Raw genomic sequence first — 13,900 nt, 5'->3', positions numbered from 1 at the left:
GGTTGTGGAAAGTAGGAACTACAAAGTTGATTCCAGTTGGATTATGAGAGATAAAAAGACTTCAGAGCAAATGTCAAAAGAGAAGATGAGGGGAAACTTCATAAAGCTGTGTATGTAAGGGTCAAGGACATGGATCCAATGCTTTGTCACAGGCCACCTTCCTTCTTACTTCGTGCTCTCTTATCCCACTTGCCACAAGTTTCTGCCTGGTTACATCAATAAATAGTTGACTTTTCATCTGAAGCACATGCCAAACTGTAACGGTTTCTCCTATAAGAGTTCTTCTCTCAATTAATTTTGTGACATTTATTCTAATTAAAAGTGATTTTATCACCCACTCTTTCACTTGTTGGGCAAAGTCACCTGAGAACTGAAAGCTGTGGGAAAACTGTTTTTAAAACTCAGGAGTAGCCGGAACCGGTTTGGCTCAGTGGATAGAGCGTCGGCCTGCGGACTGAAAGGTCCCAGGTTCGATTCCGGTCGAGGGCATGTACCTGGGTTGCGGGCACATCCCCAGTAGGAGATGTGCAGGAGGCAGCTGATCGATGTCTCTCTCTCATCGATGTTTCTAACTCTCTATCTCTCTCCCTTCCTCTCTGTAAAAAATCAATAAAATATATTTAAAAAAAAAAAAAACAAAAACAAAAAACTCAGGAGTAAGAGGTCTTAGAGATGGGACCAACCTCACTTGTTTCAATACAGTCTCTCAACGATTGCTAAAGGGAATATTAAAAATACTGCCAAAATATTCCCCCCCAAGTATTTCAACATTTTAGCACTGGTTAATGCTGTTACTTTTACTTCTAGGAATCTTGCCTGCCAACGGGTTACCATGCATAAGCACATGTTTCTGACTTACATTCTGAATTCTATTGGTGTCCTCGTCCACCTAACCCAAGTGGTCCCCAAAATTGAGTACGTGAACTCGGATCCGGTGAGCACTGCCTTATTTGTTTCTAATTCTATTTTTAAAGGTGTAGCATTTGTAAATAGTTAACATGGTGTCATTGTTTGTAAAACTAAATGATTTGAAATATTGCATTATTCTTCAAAAACTGACATTCTAGAAAACATTAGATTAAGGTTCTCCATAGCCAAGAAGAGTAGAGACAGCAAATAAAAACCCAAGAAAGGACCAAAAAAAAAAGCGCAAAACTTTTTTAAAAGGGGAAGTTGTTGGACATTTTCAATCTTCAAATATTAATTGAAATTGCAACTAACATGAAAAATTTAACCGCAATCCTAATTAAGGAAAAGCACATCCACAGTCAGTTCATCTATCTGTGATTCAGGCATATGTCTACTTTGAAAAAACAATATATCATTTTAAAGACAATTTCTCTCCTAAGCAAATTAAAGACAGAGTTATGGATTATTTTTTCATTTTGACCCAATTCTCAGGTCACAGAGTCAGCAGTTAAGAGGCAAAAAGATATTCCTTCCCAGTGCCCAGGGGGATATACTTGAAAAAGAAAGTTATTTCTTGTAAAATGTGGCTGCATCATTCCAACTGTTGTTGCACTACTTCTGTTAGAGTACATTTTATTGGGGGCAAAATAAAACAGTGTCTCACTCCTCAATGAGGAGTCCCCATGGGTTCATGGTCCCTCTCCCATCAGAGTAGTCAGTTTCTTTCCTTGGGAGTTTTTAGGTTAAGCAGGTTCTCTCCTGTAAAACCAAGCGTGAAAATTCTATTCCTTCGCATTTTTTTAAGTTAAACTCATAAGAACTCATGGCATAAATAAGGGCTGAATAGATCCTCAGTTTACTGAGTGATGTGAAAATTGCCCATTGTCATCCATGTCATTGGAGCATTTCATTTCCATAATATTTAAAATTTCATTTATTGCTCTCTCTGCTTATTTCATCATGTGGAGAGTCAGGAGACAGAATTAAAAGTATTGTTCTTGCTGCATCCAAAGGAAGTGGCATCCTTGTCACTTTCTGGAAAGAAACGTGTCTCTGAACTTTTTCTCTGGATCTGAAAGCAACAATACAGGGAGATTATTAGTTTTTACTGGGAACCCGAGTTTTTTGCACCTCAAAAGCCAAAACAATCAAGTCACATTTTCTGTAGCCTCCTGTATAAGGAAAATCAAATGAGTCCCAAGTTCTGAAAAACAAAGTGAATTTCTTCTCATTTGTTCAGGACATTTGAGCCACCAAACTCTGTTGGAACTTCATCCTAGTCATAAGATCATCTACTCAGAATGGATGCTCAGGGCTGAGGCAGGAGAGACCGATGAAACCCAGGGAGGAGAACGGACTCCTCCTGGCTAACCCAGAGGCAGCTGCTGCAAGGAATAGTATAGAAATGTGAGGGAGGGGACAGGGACAGCAGAGTGTTTGAGATGAGAGATCAGTGGCAGATAAAATTACATTGGAGTTATCCATTTTGTAGGCTCTGGAAGCAATGAGATTGGGGATGAAAAACTGTAATGGATTTGAGGGACAGTGCAGAGAGACTATGCCAAAATGTGAACATGGGATATAGTATCCCACTCTGGTCATTGATGCTACTTCATATTACTCCCATGTCAAAATCAATAAATGGTATTTCATTAAAGATCAGATGATGTGGAAAAATAGAGAGGGCTTCTTTATTCTCTTTAAATTGAATTACTTAAAATTGGATTTGAAGAACTTATTATGGATTTTAAGAAGTTATTCCTAAAAGGGCCACAGGCATCAACCCAATTTCCAGTTTCTCTTATCTGGTCTATCTGGCTGGTGCCTCTACAGATAAGCAGAGCTTACAAGTGGTCTCTTGTGTCATGGTTTATGTGGCGAGCCCTCATCTCAACATTTGCATTTCCACTGCTTTTAAAAAGCTATCGTGAATTTAGTGCAGAACTTCTCATAGATTTGCTTTCATTCCCGTTGAAGTACAAGGAGTTTCGTACACTCCTTTGGGGTATGTTGGTTTATTGGTAGAACACAGCTACAGAGCAACAGTCAATCTGGTATTTGCTGTGCTTCGCCGGCTTGCTCCAAATACTGTAGCACTGTTGTTGCTGAACTATAGAATCTCAGATCCCAGCTCTTCTACTCCCTTCCAGTTCATTCTGTAATCTTGAGCAAGTTACTGACCCTCATTGTGCCCCACTTTCCTAATGTGTAAAGTGGAGGCAATGATAGCCCCTTCCTCATAGAGCTGTTTGTGAGGATTAAATAAACCAATACACCTAAAACCCCCAACAGGGTCTGGCACATAGCAACTCTCAGTTGTTGCCTGGTATATTATTTATATTATAGTTGTTACCATTGTCATTAGGCCTTAAGCCCTTGTCATTTTCTGTGACACCCACTTTCATTTCTGTGATACACAGCATAGGAGATGTGGAAACTCAGAGCATTTGTTAAATTCTGCTTCAATCCAAAAGGGCCTAAGTGTAAAAGCAGAATGCAGGGAATACTCAGAGTTTTGTAAATCACAAATAATCAAAAGGACTGTGGTCTGAGAATATAAAACTAGATCAGTCATGGCCTGAGAATCCCCAGAGAAGAGTGATAGAATATGCTCGTTACATCATATAGAGCAGTGGTTCTCAACCTTCCTAATGCCGCGACCCTTTAATACAGTTCCTCATGTTGTGGTGACCCCCAACCATAAAATTATTTTCATTGCTACTTCATAACTGTAATTTTGCTACTGTTATGATCGTAATGTAAATAACTGATATGCAGGATGTATTTTCATTGTTACAAATTGAACATAATTAAAGCATAGTGATTAATCACAAAAACAATCTGTAATTATATATGTGTTTTCCGATGGTCTTAGGCGACCCCTGTGAAAGGGTCGTTTGACCCCCAACGGGGTCCTGACCCACAGGTTGAGAACCGCTGATATAGAGAAAGACTCTTGAGCGTAGCAAGCCGTTAATTCTTATTCCCCTGCTGCATTGCCAGCAGACTTTCTTTTCCACTGTGTATCCTGCTTTTCTGTTGACTGTATTTTGGTTTGCTGAACATTTCCAGAATGCTTCCTTGGCCACTTCCTGGATCATCTTCCAATGTACTTATCTCAGATGGGACTTTTTTTCTCCAGTGCTTCCCCCTTCGCCCAAACACACCGAATCATGTCTATAGTTCCACAGACTCAATTCATTTTCTCTAAGGCTTTATCAGAAATCAGCTCAGGATTGCATGACACAGTCACATTTAATTAAAAATGTTATACCTTTAGGTTCCTCTGGAGACACTTCAGTACTTCCCTACAAAGTCAGTTAATGCTGACTTTCTGGGTGGGGGATTTTCCTCCTTCACTCAGCTAGCTTTAGAGAATGTACACATTGACAGTTTTCAAGTTGACCGAACCTTTTTGCCCCTTAGTTTACCGACTGCACTAACATCTTGATAGGAAGTTCTATAGTTCCTCCTCCTGAGGTTTTAGTGTATATATGGATCAAAATCAGGAAGGTCCCATTGCATTGTGACTCTGCTGGAACAGGGAGCTTATGCTCTTGGATGGTTAAGATTATCAGCACTAAAAGGCCAGCAAGTAACTAGAGCAGAAGTCATCAGTTGGGTTCAGCATAGCTCCTGGATCATATATGACAAATGCATCCCCTGGTTATCTCCTCTTTGTGCCTGAAGAGATATCACCAACGTATCAATGAACTTCAGGAGCAGCATTAACCATTTCTGAGTTATTCACTTCATTGGCCATAGAAAAGGTGCTTTAAAAGTCATGTGACAGATCCTTGGCGGTTCTAGAAAATGATGGGTCTCAGACTCATTGAAGAAAAATAAATTTGTCTAATCCATGCAAGTCATCAAAGTATAATAGAAAAAGAACATTTTAGGGACTAGGCTTCCATTCCCCTAGATGGCTGTTTATATGTAGTACAAATGACCTATGCACCATGACTCTGATTTGTGGATACAGAGGGTGGCATGTGTTAACAGATGCTCGGGGATGCTGAATATGGGCTGAATGCAGATACTTTGACTCATTGTCACATTTACCCTCTGTTTACTGTCAAATCCTTGCCTGTATCTTCCACTGAGTATCTCCATTTCTTTCTGACAGCTGAGCTGCAAGATTCTGAATTGTATCAACCATTACTTGATGTTATGCAATTATTTCTGGATGCTCTGTGAAGGGATCTATCTGCACAAACTCCTTGTGGTGAACGTGTTCAATGGGGAACAAAACATGAAGTTGTATTATCTCTTGGGCTGGGGTATGTATTTCCTCCAACTGAGTTTCGAGCCAGTCTCACCTCTATCTGTATATTTATAATGTTCTTGGAATCTTGGTCTGAGAGACCAATCAGGGGCCCTGGTCCTTTGAGATGCTGGAAAGAGTTCAGTCTCCAAGAGAACTTGGTAGAAGCCCTTTAACAAGTTTATACAGACTGTGATGAACATAGGGGTCAGTGCGGAAATGGGATATGATTATGAACGTATTCAGGTAACCCAGCTAATGGAGAGGCAGAACCATATTCTGGTTGAGAGAAGATCTGAGTAGGCCCCCTTTCAGCTTTATTTTTCATCTGTTTGTAGAGCAAAGGAGAATTCCACATTTTGAATTCTGTATGTCCTTCACCCTCACCCACATCCCTTCCTCAAGAACATTCCTTCCTATCAATCCAACAGCAGGATTCCTCCACTGACAGGTCAAGAAGTGGAGTTTAGATGAGCAATAGATGTAACAACATAGGCCTCCAAATAGAGCCCATCTGACATCATTGCACATGGTAATGGCTTTAAAATCCTATCCCTGGGTTGCTTCAGCTGTGACCGCTTCTGTAGATTGACTAAGGCAGGTGCTATGGTCCATGAGGACTCTTTAGAATTGTTCCCCTTCCCTCGGGGCTGCTAACAGCCTAGCTCACCCTGGTTACAATGGAGCAGGTAGAGAATGAGGTAGTGAGTGGGAAAAGGCTCTGGGACAAAAGCACATGCTGCTTTATTTTAAAAAAAAATCCCATGAAACTCCCTTACCAGAGGAGGATTCTTACTGGAGGGCCAAGGCTGCCTCTGCTCTCCATTGATAAGATGACTGTGACTCGGAGCAGAGGCTGTGGAGTATTTTCATCTAAACCTGCCCTTTAATGCCACATTTTGGGAAGCTCCTAAAAATATGGATAAGAGAGAAAGTATTTACTGAGGATGGAGGATAATCCAAAAGCTTTCTAAGAACATCAACCTTAATATTTAAATCCCTGCCCAACAGACATTGTTACCAATTGTATAGAAGGTGTCTGGGAAGTCATAGAAGCAGATCAAACAAGTATTGCCTAGGGACAGCTCTGGTATAGATTGTGAACTGGACGGCTCACCTTGTGGGCCACGCCACCCTGGGGAGTAGCAGCAGCAGCCCAGAATCCCATTTCCTTAACCATCCAGTGAAATTAGAAATCAGGTTTCTGACTAATCTACTGGCCCCACCACAGGTGCTAGGTTCTCCTGTTCTTCTCTGTCCTCAAACCAACTCAGAATACAAAGATCAAAATGGGCTTTTATTGTTTTTTGGGTTTTTTTTAGCTCCAGCCTTGCATAAGAGGTTGATCTTTCCTTCCCTGCCCTTCTCAGTCTCAAACACACCCTTTCAAGAATTTCTAATCTTCCAAAAGCTGGTCATGCCAAGAATCAACTGGATATAATTTAAGCCTCCCAATAGCAATTCTGATCATCACAAGAGTAATGATTGGTGCTGGTCAGATGCCTTTCAATTGAAGACCTGAAAATAACATCTCAACCAGGCCTGCCCCATACACCCCCACACAGAGAGACACCATTTCTGTCTGATCTATTTTACTTACTTCTTTTGAAATAAATGTATGGCATACTTCTTGTACCAGTTTTGACTATTTAAGAACACCCATCTTCCATACTCAACAATTTTTCATGGAAGAAAAAGGATGTACATTTATTCTTGCCTGTGACATTCGCAAGGATGAGGGCACCCTGGAAGGAACAATTTATACTGCTCTTTCCATACTGTTACATTGTGAATGAGTTATAAAAGCTTTCAGCATCATCATCATCATCATAGACAGATCAATGAAGACATATGCTTAACATGCATAAACAATTCAGAGGAGAAAAGGAACAAGTTGTTCAACTGTATCAAAAAGAACGTAATGAGCTCTGGCCAGGTGGCTCAGTTGATTGGAGCATCGTTCCAGACAGCAAAAGATTGCAGGTTCGATTCCCAGTCAGGGCACATACCTAGGTTGGTTGGGGTATACATAGAAAGCAACCGATCGATGTTTCTCTCTCACATCGATGTTTCTCTCTTTCTCTCTCTCACCCTTCCTCTCTCTAAAGTCAATAAACATATTCTTGAGTGAGGATTTTTTTTAAGTGCAGAAAAAGAGGTATCCTGTCTAGAGGAAGGCAAAGAGCCATAGGAATTAGCAGATTTGTGGCCTATACTCCTCTATGTAATATGTAAGAAACACATTTTCCTTTCTACAAAATGATGAGATGAGAGTGAAATCTCCATATGCCTCTCTTGTTGTCTAATTAAAAGTATGTATTTCAGAATAAATCCAGGGAATGGATATCTCTAAACCCAAGTGGGAAAACAGTATGTTAGAACTGCTGTGGATACAACGCAATTATGTCTTGTATAAATAGTCAAACTCAAAATTCTTTCAGGTCAAACATTTAATCGATGTTCCTATTAAATTATATGCTTCATGGGTTTAGAAGGTGAGGTGGTTCTCTGGTGAAAACTCAATATTTTCAGGCACTCTCTTTTTGCATATAATTCTCAGAAAATCAAAGTGTGTAAGTCTAATATACTTCTGAGACACATTTCTTAGCCTGATAATTATTTAAAAACTCATTCAACAGATTTTTCAAACCAAATTAAGTCATACTCTGTTGTACATGGGTACATCTGAGAAAAACAGATATATTTTTCTTACGAAAATCACAACTGTATTCTAGACATCCTGCAGAGAATGAACATTTATTTTTAAAAAGATGCAACCTGGTAGGATGCATTGCCAGTAACTATCTCCATCATTCTGTTTATAAATTCAAAATTGTTTCCATTAGCACTTCAGGTGTAGGCAGAGAAGTCAATACTACGCTGCCTTCACAAAGGTTCTGCAGCCAGAACTTACACTGGCTCTTCTGAAGTGTTCTTATTGAAAGAGAACAGGATCGATGCACATGACACAAACAGGAACACAAACGGCCGAGAAGGAATACTGCAAACACTAACAAGGCTTTCAGAGCAATCACACGACCACTTCCACATGCTGTCCCAGGTCACATCCCTCCAGGGGACCAGCTTCTCCCCATGAGAGAGCCCAGTTCACACACAATGAAAGGCTTTCAGGTCTAAGTCATCATCATCACCATCATCAAGACAAAACAATGGTAGAGCAGTCCTAGGAAGAGTAGACTATACCTACCATAATTATTTGGGTGCTCTTAACCAAACTCCCTGAAAGCACATGGTATTCTAACCAAGAACATATTTACCTGGTTTGACCAAAGATAATTTGTGCAAACACATCAGGGAAATATCTTGACAGAGATGTTAAATTTGCCACTATTTTTTAAAGTAAACTACCATTTTCCATTCAATTGTAGTTGTAACTTATGACCAGAAAACCAGGTGTAATATACACTTTTTTACATTTTTAGGGTTCCCGGTGGTGCCAACTATAACCCATGCTCTTGCTAGGCTGAAGCACTTCAATGACAGGTATTGTGGCAGTTTTTAGTTAAATAAATACATGTAAGTAAAATGCATCGATACTGATATATTCTCTCCCACCCTTTTTTTCAGCTGCTGGATGAGTGTGGAAACCTATCTGGTTTACATCATCCACGGCCCTATCATGGCAGCACTGACGGTGAGAACTGCTTTTTAAGTCTATTGCTAACAATGTTATCTAGGATTTCTTTGAAGATGGTTCTATATAGCATATATATTAAAATTTTTAAATGAAGCTAATTAAATGATGATCTATAATAACAATTTGATTTGAGAGTCTTCAGTTGAAAAAAAAATGTTGTATTTAATAAAATGGGAGGGGGTGCATAAGCTCGTTTCTATACACCCTACACCAAAGATTAAGTTTTTTTAAAAAAACAATACTACAACCAAATTCTCTTAAAGGTAAAGAGCAAGGGCTGAGGAGTGTTGAAGATGTTGCTGTTAAGAAAGTGAGGGACAGCAAAGTCCCCCTGCACTTTTTCCCCTGGGCTCTGCCCAGCAAAACTATCTTTCACTTTATCTTTGATACATGAGCCATCACCCTACCTACCAATGATCATGCACTTAAAGTATTTCATGCACTTCACATGCATTCCCATGCTGTTTCTAATAGCAGCCCTTCAAAGGAGATTCATCACCAGGATATTTTACTCATTAGGAAAGCTAGATCCAAAGACTCAAGTAAACTCACCCAAAATCACATGACTAGTAAGAATATGCCCTTTGAGGCAGTCTCACGTCCTGTGTAGGTCATCTCTGCTCCCCACATTGAATAAAGAATGAAGGAAAGTGGGTGTCCTTCAGTGGTACTGATCTGGATGGTCTGCTCATTCATAACATCATATCTTTGCAGGTCAACTTCTTCTTTCTGCTCAACATCCTCCGTGTGCTCGTGAAGAAGATTAAGAATGACCGTCAGCATGACGGCAGACGGTATCTGAAGGCAGTGAAGGCCACTCTGTTCCTGGTGCCCCTGCTGGGAATCCAGTTTGTGATCTTACCCTGGAGGCCTCACACCAAGATTCCTGCCCGAGTCTATGACTACGTGATGCACTTTCTGAGTCATTTCCAGGTAAGGAAGCCACGAGTGTGTCTATTCCATACCTGCTCAGCTAGGTTACCATCAACATAGTCGCTCACACCTTGAAAACACAGAGCAGAGAAGCAGATGTTGTATCTGGATGAAATCTTCCGCTGGACCCCGAGCTGGAAGCTGTATCCCTCTTAAACTAGAATCCAGTTTTTTCAGTTATTTCATTTGATTACCTTGACCATGATTAGAGAGGTCAGGACCCTATAGAATATCTATAAGGTCAGCCATTCCTGCAATGGTAGGCAGACTCCAGAGAATGGGCATATTCTCCCACTTGGTAATTTGCAGAACCTCTTTTCATCAGTAAACACTGAATCAGTTTTGCGATGAGGTGTAATGAACTGCACAGAGCCATTCATGGCTTCTGCTCTGTCACCCTCCGTTGGTCACAGGGGTGTCAGGAATCCATCGGTCACGTTCAGTGACTGTAAAGGGAAGTGCATTCAGGTCTGTCCTCTTGTGGGAGAGAACAGAGTTGGGCTCTCAGGAGCTTCCCCAGGTCTGCCACACAAAAATGGAGAACGGCTGTTTCCATTCACTCTGCCCCAGGTCCACAGACCCACTGAAGACATAGTACTAGGTATTTTGAAAGCAGGTTGGGGCATGGAGGGTCCTCAGGCAGAGGTGAGTCTGCCACGGGCTCTTAGGCCAGAGTTTTGCTGTCTTGATTATAAATTTCAAAGTAATTATACTTGCTACTACTGGAGGTCAAAATTAATAGGGCTAAAAATAAAGTTTAGGGATTGTTTTAATAATTGCTTTGGCCATTTCTATTGATAATTAAAGCTTAAATGTAAGGGAACTTCTGAGAAGTGGCCAGGATCTCAGAGGTCACTTAGTCTGTGCCCTTCTTTGAGAGACGAACTTGGCTGTGGGTACGAACTGCACTAGTTCACCGTGAAGACAAGGGCGCAGTCAGGCCCACAGCCAGGCACTGTGACACTCGTGCCTGCAAAAGTTTTCTTTACTAAACTCTACAAGGTCTCAGTTTTTTAAATTAAGTACAAAACATTCTTTTCAAATCCGCTCTCATCAGCATCTTCTGCTATAAATCTTCATGTTAAAGGCAGCAGCAAATGAACCGTACTGACCAGAGCTATCCTTTTAACTAAAGGACAGAATTCTTCTAACAAGAAAAATACATGGCATACTCTGGTAGGGAAGCACCGAATATGAGTGGTAGTAACTGCTTTTCATCGAGCCTTGACTTGCTATCGCAACAGTAAAATGTTCCTCTCCAGAGCGACTAATTATATTGATGGCTAAACAGTGTAATGCACACAAAAGTAACTCCAGCTCTACCCTTCCTCCTCTTTACAGGGATTCTTCGTTTCGATGATTTACTGCTTCTACAACACCACCGTAAGCATGCCTTTCACGTGATACCGCCACTCATTTATGGAAAGCCAATACTTCACAGTTTCCAAAGGGCCTCTTTTCATGTGGCCCCACTTCTACAGTTTTCCTTACAGGGTTACATGACTAGCCAAGTTGTGTTTTTCTACCACTGAGTCTTTTCTATGCTCGTGGGGCACAATTGCAGCTAGTATTCAGACGGGCAGCTAAGTCCTGATTTGCTTGGATTGCCCCCTTGATGCTTCAGGAGCAACGAAAGTCTCCTTGTTGTTGTTTTTTGTTTTTGGGGGGTGTTTTTTTTTTCAGATTTAATGTCCTTATTCTTGGATCAAAGCAGCATCAGACTCAATCTGCGGTATTGTAGAAAATAATTGCCCTTATTAAAGTGTAATTATTGAAACCTAGCCGCTTAAGGCCCCATTCTAATATGTGTGGTTTACAAATTAACGCAGATTGTCATCTCCACACAAAAGGATAGGTTATAATTTTGGAATACAATGATAGAGGGCTATGAACACTTCTGTAGTAATAATTTTAAAAAATTAGGCTTCAAACCCTTGGCCTCGTGCTGAGCTGGGTACTTAATTAATATGCATGGCACTGCAATGGGGATTATTTGAAAAGGGCAGGTGAGAAGAAGCAAAGACTTCCTGTTTTATTTCCGCTGGGTACTTTTACAAACTCATCTATACTGACTACTGTCTACCTTGGATACTTCTGATTATCTGTTTAAGTTTTATTTATAAGGACAGTGTTGGTATTTGAGAAATGCTGAATGGGTGGAAATTATCAGTTACCTTTGTCTGGGGACGTTGCTTCTCCAAAAATATGCTGAAACAAAATGTTTCCTAGGTCCTCAACAGCGCATTTGGTGGCTCCTAGATTATAAACCTGATTTTTAAGGACCCATGTTTAAAGGAAAGAACAACCCAAGTAAAGTCATGCCAATTCTTGGCTAGTTCGAACAGGAAAATACATTGTAAAAAAAAAATCTAAATCCTAAAGAGAATTGTTTATGTATTAGAAGTCTATCCATAGAAAGAGATAATTTTATCCTGAAAAGATTGTCACTCCGCTAACCAGAGTTCTCTCTGGCCATATCAGATTAAGGAAAATCAACAAAATTATAAAACCCAGAACTGTGCTATGATTTGCATATATATTTTCATGACCAATAATGTAGAGGTTCAGATGAAAGCTTCTGCCTTGTCAGAGACGGTAGCAGATAAAATGTTTTCCACCTCCTTCTCCCTAATGTGATGTGTATGCCATTTATTGAGTGTGAAACCAAATCAAATTTCACTCATTGGACTTAAGAGCGAAAGAAGAAACCTTTGCATAGTAGTAAGTCACCTTGCCCATGATAGCTGAGACAAGTAACAAGTGCTCCAATTTGCAAATTCTTCTTCTCTGCACAGCCAGAGTATATACCATACAGTTCTTCAGATCAGATTTACAATTCAACCAACCGCTTTGAACCTCTGATAAGTTCCAAGAATTGTGCTCCTAAAGTTGGCTTGGGTCATTTCTGACAATTATATGATGACAAGACTTTTTCTCTTCCAGGTCCAAGAGGCCCTGACGCGCCGTCTGCAACTGTGCAAAATCCGCTGGGAGCAGCGCAACGGATACGCCAACCGCCGGCAGAAATACAATATTATGCTGGCAGCTCTGGCTGCAGCTGCGGCTGCAACCAATGCCGATCCTGGCGATATCCCCGTGTGCATCTGCCACCGAGACCCGAGGAACCACGCGGCTGCCAACAACCTGGAGGGGAACAACAATGACGCCCCATACGAAGCCGAAGTCAACCTGGGCGAGGAGATTCACGAGATCATCCCACTGGAAATCTTAGAGCAGGAGTCGTGCGCTTAAATGTAAAGCAAATACAGCATCGCGATCTCTGAGACTTCACATCCTGGGAGCAAGTCCACCCATGCGTTTAAAGTGATCACCATCCTCCCAGGAGTCAGATACATCATTTGTGAAGAATTGTTAAGTGATTTTATCCATAGTGAATCTGAAGAATGTTCTTCTTGGTACTATTGCTATGGGAGACAGTCTAAGGAATGGAGTCTCCCACTGCCAACACTTGTAAATTCCATCTTTCATCTAGGACTGAAATGCAGGTGTAATGCAAGCAAGGTATTCAAGGAAAACAATTAAATTGACCGAGTTCAGATCCAGGGTGCTCATTGTAAAATCTTGAGCCATTTATACCTTCAAAAATCAAAATCACTGTCAATATTTTCACTTTTAACTCTAAAATTTGAATTAGAATATTTCTGTATTTGGCTATGGATCTAAACTTCTAATCTATTTATTTCAATCAATTCCGTTGTTACTCAAATGTTTTACCATCCACACCATGTAAACCACACAAATTACAGCAGGACCTCCACAAGACAAAGCGGCTTTCGAATATAGAGATGACCAAGAATGTAGGGGAAAGATCTGTACTTGGCAGGAAGACGTAATGCTTTGAATGAAAAAAAAAATTTTCTTTGAGTCAATTTGCTCGAAACATTAAATGGGCCGATTTGTGAATTGGTTTGTTCACATTGTATGCTCAGCCTGGTTTTGGATAATCCTGTCCACTGGGCAGCCCTCACTTTTGTAAGGAATTGGCCTTCATGTTGAATATGCTTTAGTTGCTGACATTTACAAATTGGGAGGTCACAAAGAACCCTTTGCTAAATTTTTCACAAAACTGCCAAAAATGTAATTCCTAATGGAAGAGAATATTCTCTTTAAAGAGA

General features: G+C 40.5%; 1 protein-coding gene across 1 annotated transcript in view; it reads left to right on the top strand.

Moving 5' to 3' along the window:
- CALCR (calcitonin receptor) overlaps window positions 1-13,016 on the top strand; it is a 71,101-nt gene extending 58,085 nt beyond the window's left edge. The window contains exons 8-14 of the mRNA XM_023750788.1: window positions 808-934; window positions 5,036-5,189; window positions 8,617-8,677; window positions 8,762-8,828; window positions 9,546-9,764; window positions 11,106-11,147; window positions 12,708-13,016. Coding sequence (XP_023606556.1) covers window positions 808-934; window positions 5,036-5,189; window positions 8,617-8,677; window positions 8,762-8,828; window positions 9,546-9,764; window positions 11,106-11,147; window positions 12,708-13,016 — 979 coding nt within the window. The remainder of the gene's footprint in view (window positions 1-807; window positions 935-5,035; window positions 5,190-8,616; window positions 8,678-8,761; window positions 8,829-9,545; window positions 9,765-11,105; window positions 11,148-12,707) is intronic.
- The last annotated feature ends 884 nt before the right edge of the window (window positions 13,017-13,900 follow it).

This window comes from Myotis lucifugus, unplaced genomic scaffold (assembly GCF_000147115.1).
Source record: "Myotis lucifugus unplaced genomic scaffold, Myoluc2.0 scaffold_15, whole genome shotgun sequence".
NCBI lineage: Eukaryota > Metazoa > Chordata > Mammalia > Chiroptera > Vespertilionidae > Myotis > Myotis lucifugus.
Note: the sequence above shows the minus strand (reverse complement) of the source record. Positions and strands in the feature narration are given on the sequence as shown.